Source organism: Sinocyclocheilus anshuiensis, unplaced genomic scaffold, assembly GCF_001515605.1.
Source record: "Sinocyclocheilus anshuiensis isolate Anshui unplaced genomic scaffold, SAMN03320099.WGS_v1.1 scaffold80, whole genome shotgun sequence".
Taxonomy (NCBI): Eukaryota; Metazoa; Chordata; class Actinopteri; order Cypriniformes; family Cyprinidae; genus Sinocyclocheilus; species Sinocyclocheilus anshuiensis.
In genome coordinates this window covers 916,263-935,011 of record NW_015554102.1, presented here as the reverse complement: position 1 = coordinate 935,011, position 18,749 = coordinate 916,263, and the positions used below count along the sequence as shown (strand labels likewise).

General features: G+C 36.6%; 1 protein-coding gene and 1 long non-coding RNA gene across 3 annotated transcripts; one reads left to right on the top strand and one right to left on the bottom strand.

The window, feature by feature from the left end:
* Positions 1–477: 477 nt before the first annotated feature.
* Positions 478–8,080, bottom strand: LOC107669583 (uncharacterized). Of its 2 annotated transcripts, none has more exons than XR_001632015.1 (5): positions 8,046–8,080; positions 7,200–7,356; positions 6,839–7,078; positions 6,172–6,309; positions 478–1,453 (listed from the first exon to the last, which is right to left on the bottom strand). It is a non-coding gene; the product is annotated as an uncharacterized LOC107669583 (long non-coding RNA). The 2 variants fall into 2 exon arrangements; XR_001632016.1 differs by lacking the exon at positions 8,046–8,080 and adding an exon at positions 7,798–7,922.
* Positions 8,081–16,361: 8,281 nt separating this feature from the next.
* On the top strand, positions 16,362–17,923 carry LOC107669611 (transcription factor 15-like). The gene is made up of 2 exons (XM_016461915.1): positions 16,362–17,042; positions 17,680–17,923. The coding sequence occupies exons 1-2, from the start codon at positions 16,557–16,559 to the stop codon at positions 17,743–17,745; spliced, it is 552 nt and encodes a 183-aa protein (XP_016317401.1). The 5' UTR covers positions 16,362–16,556; the 3' UTR covers positions 17,746–17,923.
* The last annotated feature ends 826 nt before the right edge of the window (positions 17,924–18,749 follow it).

The following is an 18,749-nucleotide window of genomic DNA, read 5'->3' as shown; positions in this document are numbered from 1 at the left end:
CGGAGGAAACAGCACTCAAGACTAAACATTTCAATGATCTCCAAACATTCGAAACATTCAAAATACGGACGACAGGGACTTTCAACAACATCTCTGCTCGCTCTGCTGGGCTTCCTCACACTAAAACAGACTGCATGTGCTCCAGATGCCTGGAGCTCCGCCCCTTGTCTTCCTGCTCCATGATTACCTCACCCAGAGGCAGGTATGACCTCTAACCTCTGCTCTGTCCACACTCTCAAAGCGCCCATCACACAAACCTAATTTCTACCATTCCAATATTGTTGTTGAGTATTTATGTATTTATTTATGCACTATTTTCATTTTCTTATTTATTTCATGTGTATTTATTTATTTATTTATGTACCTATCTATCTACTTATTTATTTATTTGGTCGATTATTCTCTGTGCTATTGGATACTGAACTGCCGTTTAACTTTTAAGATGCTGCTCTTTAATGAAAATCTTTATATGCATGATTCAGCTGTAGAGGGATTTTATTCTTTTTTTTGAGAGGGACGGTATGCAGTGTTTGAAAGCAAATTAATTCAGGTGTGATGCTTTGTTTAATGGGCAATAATTCTTCTTAGGAACAGCAACTTGTATAATCACAGCTGTCCTGTTAGCAGTCAATGTAGGGCAATAAACAAAAACCTCCTTAATATCTCAAAGGTCATTCTCTCCATTTCGTCGTTTCTAGAACTCCATTTCTTGCTAAGACCATCCAGAATGTCTACATATGGTGTGTATGTGTGTCTCCACCCACATTTGTGACATCACAGTTCATCTCATCGCCAAATGCCAAACAATTTAGTAATCGAGAAATCTCTTTTACATGTGAACACCAACAAAAACATACATTAATATATTAATCCCTGAAAGTGCAAATCAAACTCGACAGATAATACAATTCTTGTTCTTTTTGTACTTACAAATTAAAACAACATTTTAATAAGAAAATCAGCAGCAATAAGCCTTTTTCTAACAGAATTTTTACTATTATCACAGACTTAATATAACTGTCTTATGTCTCAGCAATAGTTTTGAATGCAATTATAAAAAGACTAACCCACAGCATGACATATTTCATGAATTTGGCTTTAGCTGTCCAAATAAATCCCATCATAAGTTGCGGCCGCCAAACGATGACTTGAATATGACAGAGTTTCAGTGACGTGAAATAGAAGTTCCAAATCCTAGACCCAGAAATAATGACCCCCCTGAATGGCCAATCAGGATGGATTATTCAGTGTTTGGGAGAAAGGAGTGCTGGGTTCAGGACCGAGATGAAACAAAATAGAGGCTTAATGGCAGCATTGATGGAAATAGCTGAGCATATGGCGCCAATGTGCTGATGCCTGTATAATAAAGATCTGAAAGATGTTTGGAGATGAAAGGATGAGAAGTGCAATCAGAATGCGACAGTGTAAATCAGCGGTCTCCTTGCTGTCTCTCCTGTGAAGTAGAAAAGGCAGAAACAAAGCTGCTTATTTTATAATGAAATTTAATTTAGCACCATCCTGAGGAATGAAACATTGCATAGGACAATATGCATCAGCATATATGATGCAGCTCATGTCTGAGTGAACCGAGGCTGCGTTCACTCCCCTAAAGGGTTAACAGGTGTTGGTGGACAGACAGTAGTCTGAGAGCATAATTGAGTCTGAGTTTGACCTTGTGAGGAAGGTCGTGCAGCACCAGCCAAAGGCTCTGTCAGCGTTTTGCATATTATAAAAAGACGGCACAATCTCAGTAATGGGCCAAAACCTGTGGGGAATAGGTAATGAGTTTCTCCTCCCACTTTTCTTCTCCTCTTCGCCTCTTTTCCACCCATTCCTGACCTCGTACATTGACACGCTGTGTCTCAACGTGTCTTAGCAGAGTTCTGCATGGTATTTCACACTCATTGCTGATGGACATCAGTGTCCGAAATATAATAACAGCTATTAAAATAAAAAATGCACCCTCTGAAACAGCTGGAAATTTTTTACTTAAATTAATACTTGATCACTGGTTGTGTACTTTATTCTAGACAGAATAAGGTACACAGACCAATAGAATAGAATATTATGATATATATATATATATATATATATATACACACACACACACACACACACACACACAAACACTACCATTCAAAGGTTTGGGGTTTCAACTGATTAAATTGATCAAAGGTGACAGTAAAGACATTTAGAATTTGACAAAAGATTTCTATTCAAATAAACAATCATTATATTCATCAAAGAATCCTGAAAAAAAATTATCATGGCTTCCACAAGAATATTAAGCAGCAATATTAACTGTTTTCAACATTGAAAATAAGTGAAACTGAAGACTGGAGTAAGGATGCTGAAAATTCAGCTTTGCCATCATAAATTACATTTGAAAATATATTAAATTTAAAATAGTTCTTTTAAATTGTAAAAATATTTCACAATAAAACATTTTTACAGTATTACTGTTCAAATAAATGCAGCCTTAAGAGACTTTAAAAACATTTTTTAAAAATCTTACTTTTGAACGGTAGCATAAATGAAAAATATACAAATGTTATCTAACAGATATATCATGTAGAAATGTGTCCTGTCTAGCACATTTTGTGGTATTCTTGCTCCAAATCCTATTAATTTCTGACCCTAATGGACATTCACCCTGCTTTTTTTCCTAAATCATCCCCTCATATTTCTGACACACCCACAGCTGTGAAGAATCAACAGACTATCTGTTATGAATGTCCATCTGGATATTTTCCATTGTAATAAGGCTTGAATTTAGAGTCAATTCTAATTATGCAAAGCTTGATGTAATGTAGATGAGCTCTTTTAAATACTATTCCAAAGGACTACCACCATCTCTTTGTTTTAAGAAAATTCATTTTTCCACAAATGTTCAGAAACATGAGATAACTGAAGAGACTGAGAAAGTGAATGCTTTCCCCCCGTTTTTCCTGAAGCAAGTGTAAATATGTATGTATATAGATCTCAGCAATAACGAGACACCGCATGCAAGCAGATCCCTTTGCTTTTACCTTTTCTGAGCCGTTTAACCCTGGACAGGCTGAACAGGATCAGGGACTTCATTAGTTCATTACCTGCTGTAGCTACCAGCAATATTAACAATGCTAATTATTCTCTCTCTGTTCACTAGGATCTACACATATTTCTTTGTCCCGGTCCCTCTTTTTCTCTCCTGTTTTTTTTTTCTTTTGTGGAAGTGCCCAGCCTGGCTGAACAATAATATGAAGTGCCAAAAAAACAAACTTATTTCCATGACAAAAGCCTTCAGCATATGGTAGGCAACTCACAGCCATCCATATGGTCCTTCAGAGATTTCAGATTGTCTCTCTTCTTTTCCCTTGCCTTCTCTCTCTATCTTCCTGCCTCCCTATGTAAAACCGTAAAGACTTTTCCACTTCTGATATTACATTTTGCCTGTTATGAAGGGTAAAGCCAATAGTGATGTTTATGAACAATAAAATCAATAGCACAAGCAGTCTGTTGCCTCTTTTTTTATTTGACTAAATATTTTACTTTCTCTCAAATGAGACTTATGAAACGTACACTGAAAGTGCTTTTAGATGCTTTTAGATCCCACTCACGGACCCCTGACCCCAGTTTAAAACCCCTGCATTAGTAGAACTGTGCTTGTAATCTGTTCTTCTTACTGTTAGACGGATATAAATTCTGATCACAAACACAACAGTCACAAATCAGAATGAATGAGCGACTTCTTCCTGTGTTCCTCCCTGACAACACCTACACATCTCAGCAATGGCGCTGCTGATCTGGGATCAGCTTTTCCTACAAGCATCAGTGCTGTAACTATCATCGGAAGAACATTCAAACTGTAATCAAGTCAGCAGCTAAAGTCACTCTGAAACCTGGCGCACATGCATCTGTCCTGGTGCTGTTAAGGCAGTCCAAGTCATTAAATGTTAATGAAACATTGATTTTATGTTACACTCTGGCCTTACCAAGATGCAGCACTCAAGAGCTGAATGAGACTGATTACTGATGCTGAGGGAGAGAGACTGTCATCAGGACAGAGGAGGACTGATATCCAAGAAACCGGAAACACGAGTTGACCATTATGTCCTTCACTGTCCTACAGTGTTTTAGCACGGCTTCGGTTTCTGCCTGACCGATTGATTTAATGGATGACATTGCTATATTCATTAACTGGTGCTTCTAAAAATGTAAATATAGGATACGTTCGGCTCTTGGTTTACTACTTTCATGTACAGGCAGAGTCATAAATTCCATAAACATTGATTGAGAAAAGAACCATCCAACAGTCAGAATAATAGGCGATAAATATGTTTTTTCAAATACTTTCTCAAACACTTGGTTACAAACTGTTACACTTGTTAGTTAGTACAAAATGATCCATCCATGATCACATTTAGTAAACATTTACCTTAATATAAACTCATAAATTCAAACCCTGAGCCACTGCTCAGACCAGTACTAATTACGGTTGTACAATTTTTATAACTGTTTCTTATGTACAGGTGCATCTCAATAAATTAGAATGTCGTGTCAGCAGTGCCACAAACCGATCACCTCCATGCCACGCCGAATTGAGGCAGTAATTAAAGCAAAAGGAGCCCCTACCAAGTATTGAGTACATGTACAGTAAATGAACATACTTTCCAGAAGGCCAACAATTCATTGAAAATGTTTTTTTATTGGTCTTATGAAGTATTCTAATTTGTTGAGATAGTGAATTGGTGGGTTTTTGTTAAATGTGAGCCAAAATCATCACAATTAAAAGAACCAAAGACTTAAACTACTTCAGTCTGTGTGCATTGAATTTATTTAATACACGAGTTTCACAATTTGAGTTGAATTACTGAAATAAATGAACTTTTCTACGACATTCTAATTTATTGAGATGCACCTGTATAGTTGACATTTTATCAGCATAACAAAGCCATTTTTAATAACATTTATTTAATCAAGTTTAATTCATTTTGAGTTAGGTTAGGCCCTTTCTTTCTCCCTTAAGAAGTCCCCTAAATAGTATAAACTTACAAGTAAAATCAGTTAGTTTTTTTGTGGGTACTAGACACTATTTTTTGTGAGTGATTCCATATAGTAGATTTTAATTGAATTAGACTTAATTATATTTAAATTGTCATGTTATGTAAAACCTACAAAGTAATTATTTCATTACATCACATTACTATATTAAACAGAGACCTTTATGCAGATACTTTCCTTATGAAGGAATATAACATTGGTCCAGGTTTAGTAGTGAGTATCACTCTGAATAAAGAGGTCAGTGTAACTGAAGTCTTATTGTGGTGATGCTGCCATTAGATTTCATAAGAATCAATTATTAAACACCATCATCTGCAATATTGAACATGCAACCCTAAACCACTCAACTCCCTGATAACACGCTGTCCTACTGAGCTTTACCCTTTACTGGCACATGACGTTGAGGTTGAGGTTGAGGTTGACATGAGGTTTTATTTGCTATCACTGATCCTAATACAAGAAACGAGAACAATGTAAAAAGAGAATTCCAGTGTTTGAGTGCCTTCATATGATGAAATCCATGTGGTGTCACTAGTATATGCAAATGTGTGTGTGCATATGCTCTAGCCATGGATGTATTTAGTAGGCTACAGTAGTTACTGATTACCCTTTAAGAGATAAGAGCACCTAATCCTCCCCTGGCTCACCCTTACTTGTACGTGTGGATATTGACCAACACAATGATACTGCTCAGTGTTTCTCAATCCTGCTCCCAGAGGCCTCCCAACACTTCACATTTTAGAAGTGTTACTTGAAACAACTCATTAGTAAAGTGCTCCATCAAAGGGTTAGGGGTTTGGCTGGATCTGATACAGTAACTACACCAGTCTGTTGCCAAAAAGCATGTTTTTTTGTACCCTTTTCACATTTTTGGGGGTCTCAGAAGCAGAAGTCATCATATAATGGAGAACAGAAACTACAGCATATATATTATTTGTGTTCCCATTTGTTACCCTTTTTGACAGTTTTATGTTAATGGCATCATTTTCTGTGCGAGTGCATATAATACTATGGCGTATTATAGTACCACAGCATCTGATGCCATCACTGTACCATGGTATCACCACATATTTTTAGTTAGGGACTGATAATGACATTTGTGCTGCATATTTGGATGTCAGTACTTACTTGGTATCGTCTTTTGCTTGCAAAACTTAATTGATATGCGGTTCTGATGCCTTCATATCAAAAGGATTCTGATGTTTGCCTGCCATCTGCTGGTTATTATGTTTCACTGCAGTCAGATCAGTTTGCGTACCAAATATCCTACAATCGGGAGCAACAATATTAGCGATGGTTCTTGAAAAATAAAAATACAGCCAATGAGATTTATTTGCGATAACAAGATTTGAAAAATTTGGTAAAATCGGCATGATATTAATCTATTTTCCAAATGCATATTATTGATCCTACTGTGATCAATTCATTCATTCATGTTCCATTTACTGATCTCATAATTTGTAGTAATAAAAATGTCATAACTTGATTATTTAGTCCACTTAAACTCTGCCCATCTGACAATGTACTGCAAGCACACATTCAGATCTGACTCCATCCAATCAGTAACTGATGAATAAAACTATCTGCCCTACAAATATTTTTCTTTTTCAATAATCGGTTTCATTTGCAATACAGAAGAAAAGATCTGTTGCTACTTCCGTTTTAGTGTAATTTTAAGTCTTTTTTTATAATTTAATTGTCATTTCCTTTAAACCACTATACATTTTCAAAACATGATGGTGCTCATAGTACAATTAAGATAAAACAATTCGCTAAATGTTATTAGTGAACCCACCATATGACTTTTGCAACGACGGAGTTGAACTCTATAAACGGAGTGGACAGTTTGTCTTACAGCACAAAGTGAATTATCATCTCCTGCTAGCAGTGCCTCATTATCCAGACTTTCTCCCCTTTGCTGATTCTTCTTCTGTGTGTGCCAGCCTGACTGCTCTTGATGTTTTCTGTTGTTTGTGTGAAAACCCATCTGTCTGTTACAGCATGCTGGCAGTAGGTCCAAACGTCCCTTCTGCTCCTGTCAGAAGAATCAGTTCACAGCATTTAGAGATCCAAATGTTCATTTTCTTTTCCAATAATGATCCATGGTGAGAGACAGAGTGAGCTGAGCTCCAAAAAAGAAAAAAAGAAAATCTCACCTACTGTAGACAGATCTCATTCCTCATTATGCCAAATGTCCAGTGTACTGCAGAGATACATTTGTTGTAGATTTTCTTGGCTTATGGCAATGGTTATGTTGTCAGGCCAGTTTTTAGACAAATGCCTGATCATTTCTGGGAAGACTTTTTTGGCCAGCTTAGAAATAAAATCAGAAATTGCAGAACAAGGATTCAGACATCAGACACTAGGTGAGAAGTATGACATTTTTTTGTAAATTATCTCATATTTTACTTAAGATATCTTCACATGTAGTTAGATAAAAAAAAAAGAGAGAAATACCCCGATTTTTCAAAAACAAAACAAAACAAAACAAAACAAAACAAAAACAACTACAACGGAATAAAACCAGGTCATGCTATGTACAAAGTAAGAATATCCAGTTATAGGCTACTCAATATGCATTAACGTTACGCAGTTTATGTACAGCAATATTACCTGTATCTTTATCATAGTAGCCTACATCAATACTACACTAGCAAGAGTGCTGAGGTAATCAAAGCCGTGATAGTATTACATTGCTATATTGATTTTACACAACATCTTCAACAAACAATACGTTAATATTAAGCAACTTACATTTTAGACACAATATCGCCAGTACTTTGCCCATTTTAGCTGCACCAACGAAAATAATCCAAGCGAAGAAAAGCTAGCCAACCGTTGACCGTTTTGAATCAGTAAATTGAATCAGTGTATTTTGAATGAATGTAGAACGTTATTGTTTCTTGACTGATTTAATGGCTCGTTTTTTTAAATTCAAATGCTTGGAACAACAACACATTTACATATCAAGAATGAGATTACACTAAATTTTCATATCATACCAGTGGTTCCCAACTGGTCCTGGAGGCACCCCAACTGCACATTTTGCATGTCTCCTTTCTCTGACGCACCAATTTCAGGTCTTGGAGTCTCTACTAATGAGCTGATGACCTGAATCAGGTGTGTTTGATTAAGGAGACATGCAAAACGTGCAGTGTTGGGGTGCCTCCAGGACCAGGGTTGGGAACCACTGCACTATACAACACAATACCACATAATATACATTTAAGATAAGATTAAATAAAATAAGATAAGATAAGATAAAATGAAATAAAATAAATATAAAAAAAAACATGCAATGAAAAAGTAGGGAGTAGGAGGCTTATAAATATTATAAAACCAAAATCCTCTAAGAATACAATCTAAATCCTCTAAAGAATACACATTTTTGGAAAAGGCACTTTGATGTTCCTGGTTAAGGAAATATTCACACAAGTTTCTTAATCATTTCGTGTCAGTTCCTCTTCTCTGGTTGTATCTATAAAGGTTTTTCATTCTTATGAATCAAAGCTTTGTTACAACTGTTACCTGACATATTTTTATTCCTTTTGATCAACATCATTTTTTGCTTGATCGCTGTATATGTTTCAAGTCACGATGACTAAACGGATCTCTCTTCATCTGTCAATTCTTAGTCTGACCACTAGATGGCAGCATTACAACACTGATTGATTAAAGCAGAGATTCCCAAACTTTTTTGTCAGTGAAACCCTCCAGTCTGATCTAAAATATTAACTTTAAGTAACTTTAAGAGATTATAAGTAGATATTTAATTAATTTAACAACACATTTGTATTTTATTTTATACTTTACTGTATTTTATGATTGTTTTGTACATCACTTTGGTCAGTGTAAGCTGAATTTAAATGTGCTCTATAAATAAAATGTACTTATGCATTTGCTCTGTTATTGGTTAATATGACGTAGTCAATCAAATAAAATATTTAGTCCTTTTTTAGTAAGTGTTTTACCATTATTATTAATTACTGCTATTTTAAGATTATTTATAGTAATTTTACTTTTTTTATTAGTTATTTAACTTTTCATCAACTCATAGACTCCTGTTCAGTTTGGGAAGGCTTTGAGTAGAGTATGAGATTTTGTCCAATGCTATTAGTAGGCCAACCTGAAATACTAAATCATTTCTGTGATTATATTATGAGGAAAAAACAGTTAGAAGGTTTTATTTTGTTCTATTTTATAAATGCATTTGCTTTGTCAAAAAAAAATAAAAAAATGGTGTAATGGTAAAAATAGATGAGCACAGAAAATAAGATGACCACAGGCATGTGCTGGTCTGGTGACCATTGGACTTGGTTGTGCTCTGTGCTCTTAACCACAGCATTGAGATTGAGTCTCTCGGGTGGACTGACAGCCAAATTCATAAAGAGTTTACTCCTGTATTGTGTCCAGATCTGCTGTGAATATTAAAAGCTGAACATCTTAATCATTAAATTGTAATAATTACTGCAAACAATGTGCTTTGTGTATTTTTAGATATGCTATTCACAGCATTTTTATAAATTAATTTTTTTATGTGCCAGTGGAGGGGCATGAGAATTGTAGGACATTTTCTGAAGCTCATCCATAATGGCAGGACATGTTGGGGGTCATGTGTCATGAGAACTGGCCAGTGTTCTTCTCCTCTGCAGGCTGGAGTGAAGGAAAAGAATGAATACAGCCGCTCAGTTTTATTACACAGCTATATATAGATGAATTGAGGCTCACAGTCAGACTGATGTAGAGGAAATATAGTGGAACCACTGAATTATCTGACATGAAAACTGCTCTCAGTCATTTCTGTTCTCAGCTGTTGTCTAGAAGAGATCAGAGGATGGGCACCTCGGATTACTTCCTTGTAACGGCATTTCTTTGACTTTTGACCTTGGCCTAATATCCATAGCAAAAGGCCTCTCAGACTTTACAACAACGATGACTGATGCTTTTGAAAACCCAGATTCACAGGTGGCTCAGTCAATAATAATACAATAAAAATGATGACAAATCTTTTGGATTTGAAAGAATTTTGAGACTTTTTTTTGTGCGTTTCTAAACTTTGCAACAGTTTGTATGGTATGACTTCATTAGACAAATAAAATCCTTTGCAAATGTCAGCAGCTCCAAAATTTTTAAGTGACCCATGCACTCTCAGAAAAAAAGGTACAAAAGCTTGTTGCATAGTATTGTATGTAACAGTTAAAATATTCTTCAAAATATATTTTGTACTCCACAAAAGAAAGAAAGTCATACAGGTTTGGAACGACACAAGATTTCATTTCTGGGGGAACTGTCCCTTTAAGAGATGTGATCTTTATAGCAACAGAGTTTAGCTGGACACCAGCAGCTGCTGATTGCAGGAATCATGTCTTTACAGCCGCATCCTTTGATCGTGGAGGAAGGTACAGGCCTGTGATTAGCGATTACTGCCTTGTAGATCTCTGCTGGAAGATAACAGAGTTTCTCCACTGGCGATATACGAGTCCCTGGGGTGCTGGCCCTGATCTTGGCCTCCCTTTGGGGCTCCTCAGGAAGTGAAGAGGGGGCCCAGGGCCTCGGCGGAACAAACCTGCCCGACTGTAAATTTCTGGCAAAAGAATGGTTGCGTGTGAGAAGACTTCCTGTGGCTTCCACACGGTCTAGAAAAAATGTATCCTTAGAAGTCTCCTGACACGCAAAACCCCTGATTGAGGAGACACAAAGAAAGACAGACAGACACACAACCAATTTGGGAAGTGTGGGCTGCACCTGCTGCTTTTTGGGGAAATAAAGGAAGCTGTAAGATTGTCTCCTACATCCCAAAAATGTTTCTTCCGACCTAGGAGGACAGAGACAAAGAATGACAGATGGTGGGAGAAGAAACGGATCCAGGTACTTGAGGCAACATTAACACATAAGTATGTTGTTTGAAAGTCTCATGAATATTTCAGCCTCACAAGCACCTGTCACTGTAACTGCTGTAATTCTACTACTCTGCTTTTGACAGGCATGAAAAATCATCTCTCTTAGACAAGCCCAGTCTGTCTGAGAATCATGAGGACACAAGACACAGGATTTCACAGATCTTCCTTCCTCTTGTTGAAATTATAAATGATATTTTGTATAAATGACTATATTTATGCACAACTTACCATTTATATATGTTGCTAATGATGTCATTCACAAACAAACTTTTGTAATATTTATCTAGCTTGCTGTTGATTATAGGGCAGTCTGTTGTTTCATCATAAGGTTGAGTTATGAGATTTTGATGAAAAATTACAAGGTGAAAAATGAAATGCATGCTTGGATGAATCATTCACAATAAGTCCAATAACATTAATTTAGAAATTAGAATAATTGTTAACCTTAGTATTGGTGAGAACATGATGATTCAGAGTCAGAATTTCATGATACCAATTTAGTCACTTAACATCCATTATTGAATCACAATCTAGGTATGAAATTGTACTATTTTTTTCAGAATAGAGTTTTCTCTTAATTTTCCATATCCTTATCTCAAAGTTGTTGTTTTTTTGGTCCTGTTAATTTTTCATATTTTTCACAGATGATTGAATTCATGAAATACGAGCAGAATTAATCATTCAGAAGCCCATTCTGATTTAAATTTTCCATTGAATTTAATGTAACAATTTACGTAGGAACATTTTTCTAATAATTTATATAAAATAGCATATGACAGTAAAACCTTTCCCATCTAGATCATTTTTAATTGACAAAACTGCTAAAACTGAGGTTGGTGCAGTTGAGCTTGGGTTTCATTTTCCAGAACTAGCTGGATTCAGCATTAACAGAGGTTTGTAAAGAAAATAAAGATACCGTATCATCAGACACCAGATCATTGACGTAGACTTGATGTGTCCTCTGTTTTGAAGTGTCCGTTAAGTGTATGTGTTGGTGCTCCTGCTCTATGGTCTTGTTTTGTATGTCAGAGTCCAAGAGTTATGGAGCAATAGGACATGAATAGACTTCCTTTTCCTGTACAGCTTTTGGCAGGATCCTACCATTGACCCTTACCTGCAGGGGTCAGTCAACAATTCCCTGAATAGCGTCTGATTTCACACTGTGGCTCTGTGCACTGTATGAATCCCCTGCTGACGCTGCAGTGCAGGGGGCTTACATGATGACAAAATAATGACATACTTGCACATTCACACAGGGAAATTTACCAAACCATTTTAGCATATTTGTGGAGTTACATGCAAATGAATAATAGACTTCTCATCCCCTCTAGATGGATGTACATTAGCCTTGCAAATGCTGTGAAGAATTAGCTATCCTGAAAACATGTTTCCTGCTCTCTTTCTCACACACACCTCCATCACATGTGGCCGCAATATGAGCTAATAGACACTGACCCTATAGTCATACAGTTGATGTACTGCACCACAATACTACATTATATACAGTGATAAACTCATTCTAATGTCTATTCACCCTTACGTGCTCTACATCCTCAATACGCATGCTATGAATAATATTTATGGCTTAGAATGAGACCAAATGTGCATTTCTCTATGACAACAATGTATTAAAGGAATATTATGGTTGAGCTCAGTTGACAGCATTTGTGGAATAATGCTGATTATGTCTTCTTTTAAAAATGTTTTTAAAAGTATATATATATATATATATATATATATATATATATATAAAGTGAGGCACTTACAACAAATAAATAGTGCCAATCTATATACATTAAAATACTCAGTTTCAATAGCATAGCACCTAAACAATATGCATGTACATGATTTTTATTGTACTTTTTTGGGTAAAGTTATATTCAATACTACGATTCTGTTGCAATGTAACTATTAAACAACTGTAAAGTGATGAGAACAGCTTTATAGGTCAAATTTTACAGACATTATAACAAGTTTTACAAGATTAATTAATGTACTCACCCTCAGGCCACCCAAGATCGTTTCTTCGTCAGGACAGATTTGAAGAAATTTAGCAACAAATTTTCATTTTTGGGTGAACTATTTCTTTAATTTAAGTACTTTAAAATTCTAAGCTACACATTTCTACTTTTAAATTCTACAAAAATTGGCCACATTTATTTATTTATATTTATTACAGAAAAAAAAAATATTTTTGTGGTAATCACCATTACACCACAAACGCTGCTGATTGAGCTTAACTTGAACCACAAATATTCCTTTAACATAATACCATAAATTGTGAGTTGCATTATAGAGGGAAAATTCTTATAGCGTAGTCTAGATTATGCTATGACTGAGATTGAACACCATGGTAAATGTACAAAAACACTGTAGTACAATGCCAGTGAGTGAGATCTGATGCTGAGCCGTTTCACTTTAACTCGGGATGAAAAGGTTCCCGGTCACAGATCCGTCACACTGAATTAAACTCTGTCCTGAAATGGCCTTATCTCACACACACACACACACACACACACACACACACACACACACACGCACTCACCTGCTCTACTCACTCAATTGTGTGAACCCACAGCCTACAGTCCCTCTCTCCTTTCTCCTAAACAAGTCTGTCTATTTCTCTGACATGTTGTTATTGGCCCTGTAAATCTGTGTATTCAGCTGCAGTCTTAGCTCACTGACTCACCACATCCAACTCATATGAGAACATTGAGTCTGTCATTGCATGATAAATACATAACTAGCAAAGAATTGGTGACACAATAAATTTGTTAACATTAATGCAGTTACCTAAAAATTCTAAAATAAATAAATACACTAACCTAATATATGAAGAAATAAACATGAACTAAGACTAATAAATCTTTAATTGGTGATTGTTTTAAACATTTACATGAGGGATTGTATGGATCAGCATAGCTTAATTGATTATTGCCCACCAGGCTTGTAAAAACAGCATGCAGGTGTTTTGAAAATGTCGTAGGTGTCGTAGATGTTAGAAGGGGGTTGTTAGTGCAGCTGAGGGGACAGAAAGTCCTGGGTTTAAGTGACACAGGCATGTTTGTAAAAGCTGCTCCAAGTGACATATTACGGGCCATGGAAGCACAGAGAAAATAAATGAGACAGAGAAAAACGGTCTGGAAACCATTTGCCACTGTCTCACTCTTTCTTTCTTAGATCATTCTTAACATCTGCCTCATGTTTATTTACCCAACACCCGCTTCTGGCTATAAACAAATTATCACTGCGTGAGCTCAGCCCCAGCAGAAGATTATAGACTCCAGCAGAACCTCTGCCCCTCGGCTACAAACCAAACAGTTGAGAGATCAACAAACACAATTATGTGAATTTAATCTTGTTATCTTGCTAATGACATAACCTGTGAGTGAAAGAGACCTGTGCTTTAAGCTGTTGTTAATGTGACATGTCAAAACAAGGAGTTTCTGACCAAGATTCAGTTGAAATGCATGCCAAAACCTTTCATCCAATAAAGCATTTAATTATGCATATTGCAACTGAGCGATTATAGGACCAAATGAGGATGACCACATTGCTTGAGCACATAAGCTGAGGTCAAAGATGAGAGGTCACAGGTTAGTGAGTTTGGTCACATAAGCCCATATGGTTGATTTAAGGTCTTGCATTCCTTTGCACTGAAACAGAAACTTAGTCAGAGCATGATCGTGAAGCAGTGAGACATGTTATTCTTATATGACAAGGCCAGTCATGAATTATGACAGGAAGGAAAGTGAAAACTTATATGTGTGAGTGTGAAGCAGAGAAATCAAATAGGAAATTTGACTGTCTGTATAGGCTATTAAAAAAATAAAAATAAAAAACTGACTAGTGAGGATGTACGAGAGAAGAAAAGATGCCAAAAAAGATGAAGAAACAGAAGGTGAGAAAAAGAAAAGGCTTGAGAGAGAGAGAGCCCCACTGTTCTTTATCGTGGTCTCGTGCTCTTTGAGCCACTGAATGAAAACAAACCGCAGCGGGTCTAAAACTCTCACTTAACAAAAGCAGTACTGCCCAATGTGACTGTGCGAGTAAAAGCTCTATTTTCAAGTAAATATACGCTCTATTGCAGGTTGTCTTGAAAACCTCGATTCACCAAATGAATATTTTAATTTGAACATTTGAATTCTTTTTATTTGTTTTTCTAATATGTACTAGGTTCATGACGGAAAGTGTTTCTGTAAATAAACATATTTATCTTTGCAGTGCGTTTGCCAGCGTGTTTGTTGCGCGTTCATTATAGGCCCGGTGTTGTTTTAAACGCCTCGCTGTCAAATGGCCGCGCAATAAAAGCAATAAATTCAGAGGATAATCACAGGCCGAGAGTTACTTGCAGGTGCAGCTTCTGTTTCTCCCAGTGAAGTGTCGTATTACTCCACGAGCTCTTTTATTTAAAAAGTCTCTTTATTTGTTTCCACATTACACAATAATAATAATAATAATAAATATTAAGTCATTAAATTCTTTAAAAAGTTTAACAAATGCAATTAATATTTTAAACATGTAGCCTAAGGCAGCAATTAAACTGAAGTGTTCAATTTTAGTGGGTTTAATTTTTTACAGTACATCTGATAGTGGCAAAAGATGCCAAAATAAAAATCACAAATTTTCAAATTATAAGTGTTAAAACGGCGATTAAAGGGAAACAATCTTGCAACAAGAAACACTGACAAACGACATGCAACACAACGGCAACATTTCTTCAAAAACATATTAAAACACGAGGAATAATAAACTAACTCAATTAAATTAATAATATAAGACTTTATAATATAAATGATCAATATTACATACATAGAAATTATACATTTATACATCTATAAATGCATAAAACACCCTTATCCTTACATTGCTGTGGCAGTACCATGATACAGTGATGGTACAGAAGGCAATACCGTTGTACTATAGAACTAAAACTCATCTCAATACACACTCTCAGAAAAAAAGTACAACAGCTGTCACTGTGGCGGTAGCTTTTAAAAAGGTACACTTTTGTACCTTTTAGGTTCTAATATGCACACTTTACTAATAGGTAAGAATATGGACCCTTTAAAAAGATGCCACCCAAGTGACAGGTTTTATACCTTTTTTTCCTGAGGGTGCACGAGAGTGCCATACTGCCAAGGCCTACCTATCCAAAAACATACCTTTAGGTACTTTCATGTGAATGCATAACTGTATTTTTCTGTTTGTTCTTAATGTTTTTATTTATCCCTTAATGTATTTAATTTGTTAGCAAAACTATCAAGTATTAAAAATAGGTATTTTGTGCTCAAATATGGTTTAGCTTGACTGTGAGCCTGTAGCGTTGGTTATTTGCATATGAGTGACTGCTCCTCCCTGATCCTATAAGACCGCGCGAGCTGCTCCTGCTTTAGCTGCTCGCGCTTGGAATGACTGTAAGGACGCGCATCAAGAGGATCTTTAACATGTGATGAGATTGTTCAACTGCTGAAACACACAGCAGGGTTTGGCGATGCAGTGTTTGCGTGGATAGTGCTTGACAACAAGCCATCGTTTCATTTTGGATACTTTGGATACTTCCCTCTCGGTTTCATCAAGCTCTTTTCAGTGAGCAATAAGCAATTTTTAGTGATGGCATTTGCCATGCTGCGGCCCATGGCGACTCATCTAGCGTACCCGGATGTTGCCATGATGTCCGAGGATGAGGAGAACCGCAGCGAGAGCGACGGCAGCTCGGAGCAGAGCTACGGCTGCTGTCCCAGTGCGGAGAAGCGGCGGCAAATGTTGCGCAAGTCCACGGTGAGCAGTGTGGTTGTAGTAAAGCAACGGAACGCAGCGAACGCGCGGGAACGCGACAGGACGCAGAGCGTCAACACTGCTTTCACAGCGTTACGGACTCTTATTCCCACCGAGCCGGTGGACAGAAAGCTGTCAAAGATTGAGACTCTGCGCTTAGCCTCCAGTTACATCTCACATCTGGCCAATGTGCTCCTGATAGGGGACGGAGGAGAGGACGCGCAGCCGTGCGTCAGCGCGGTTTACAGCGCGCACGGGGACAGCGGAGGAAAGCAGCCGCGCACTATATGTACTTTCTGCCTCAGCAGCCAGAGAAAAGGGGTAAGGCAATTTCAAATTATACATTTGGATATAGAAATAGTAGCCTAATAATAAACACTTATCTTTATAATAGCAAACATTTATGAATGGCACATGGGCAGGATGTGCAGATCCACGCACCTCAGAACGTGTGAAGGACCTCTGTTAAAGAGAGCAATTTTGAGAATAAATGTACACAATGTACACATAAACGAAAGGAAACACATTTACGTAACCAAAATAGCTAGCCTAATAGAAGTCCTCATGTTATTAGCTTTAATTATGCCTATAATATATATACAGTGACAGCTTTTTAAAACTTGAACATTTAGTCCCCTCTGATAGGCTACTGATAATGTATTTGGACACATCTTTTTGTGCTAGATGCTAATGAAAATGTTAAATATCCTATCTATATTTACTCACGATAGTTTACTCTTTCCCTGTCAAACATTAAATGTCTTTATCAAGGCCTAAACTGAGTTGTTTCCCAATATTCAGAAGGCCTAAAACCTCTAAGCGTCCAATAAAGAAAAACATCATATGAAAAGAGAGAATAGGCCAGGCCCTAATCACAGAGAGATAGTCTAGTCTAGATCATATATTTGTATGACATGAAATGAATAACCTTTTGTTTTGTCTGTGTGTATTTCCGCAGATAAAGGACGGGACTGACTGTGTCCGTATGCGGGGAATCACTTCACTGCGCCTGACACGCCGGTAGCAGCGGCAGCGGCAGCGGCGCGTGAGATAAAGCCGCAACTCAGGGAGCGCTCCGCGAGAGGTGAGCGAGACTCCTCGCGACGGAGATTTTCGGAAGACTCGCCATTCAAACAAGAGTTCATTTCGAGTTTTTTGTACTTTTTCTGTGTGTGTTTTGTATAGAGATATGAACATTTAAAATGCAGTGCATAAAATATTGTTTTCTTTTTCGTTTTCTTTTTTGTTAAAGAGAATTTATACATTTTATACACAAATTGTGAAAACACCATGGTGAAATAAAATATATATTTTTTTCAAATTTCAAGTGTCCACTGTCAGTTATGCGTGGATGGCACATAAAAAAAATCCACATTTTTGGGATGGTTTGTGTTGAAAGGACTTTTCTTTAAAATTAAATATTTCTGCAATAAATCTGTTAACTAAACGTTTTCATATTTAGGTATATATTGAAAACGAATGATGATGATGAGTTTTCCGTTTGATGATGAGTTTAAACGTCCTCAGAAGCAGGCCTAAGCATTAATTAATTTTTTAGTACAAAAATCAGTGCTTTGTGGGACGTCCTTATAAAGTTTATAGCCTATATACTGCTACTTTTTAAATTTTATATTATTTTATTTTAAAACTGATTTTCAACTTGTTTTTGAAACCAAACCATTGCATTGCATTTGTGACTTTTGTGGCTGATGCTTTTCTGGGTTTGTATCCCTTTCCTTGAGAGTTAAAAATCCAAACATGGCCAGGAAAATACAACCAAGAGCTGGAAGAACAGTTCAGGGCTCGGGGGATTTAGGCAGAGCTTCAAATCAATCAGTCATCTGAAAATAAACATTCATTTAATTTCAGAAAAAACTCATCGATTATCTCTTTTCATAATTTAACTCCTCTATTTCTCTATGCGGTCCTTTCGTCATTGTTAAGTTGGTTTGTAATTTCTTTGAAGGACAGAATCTAAATGCTTTCCTTTGATTTTTAAAAATTATTTGATACATATCTCTCTCATTC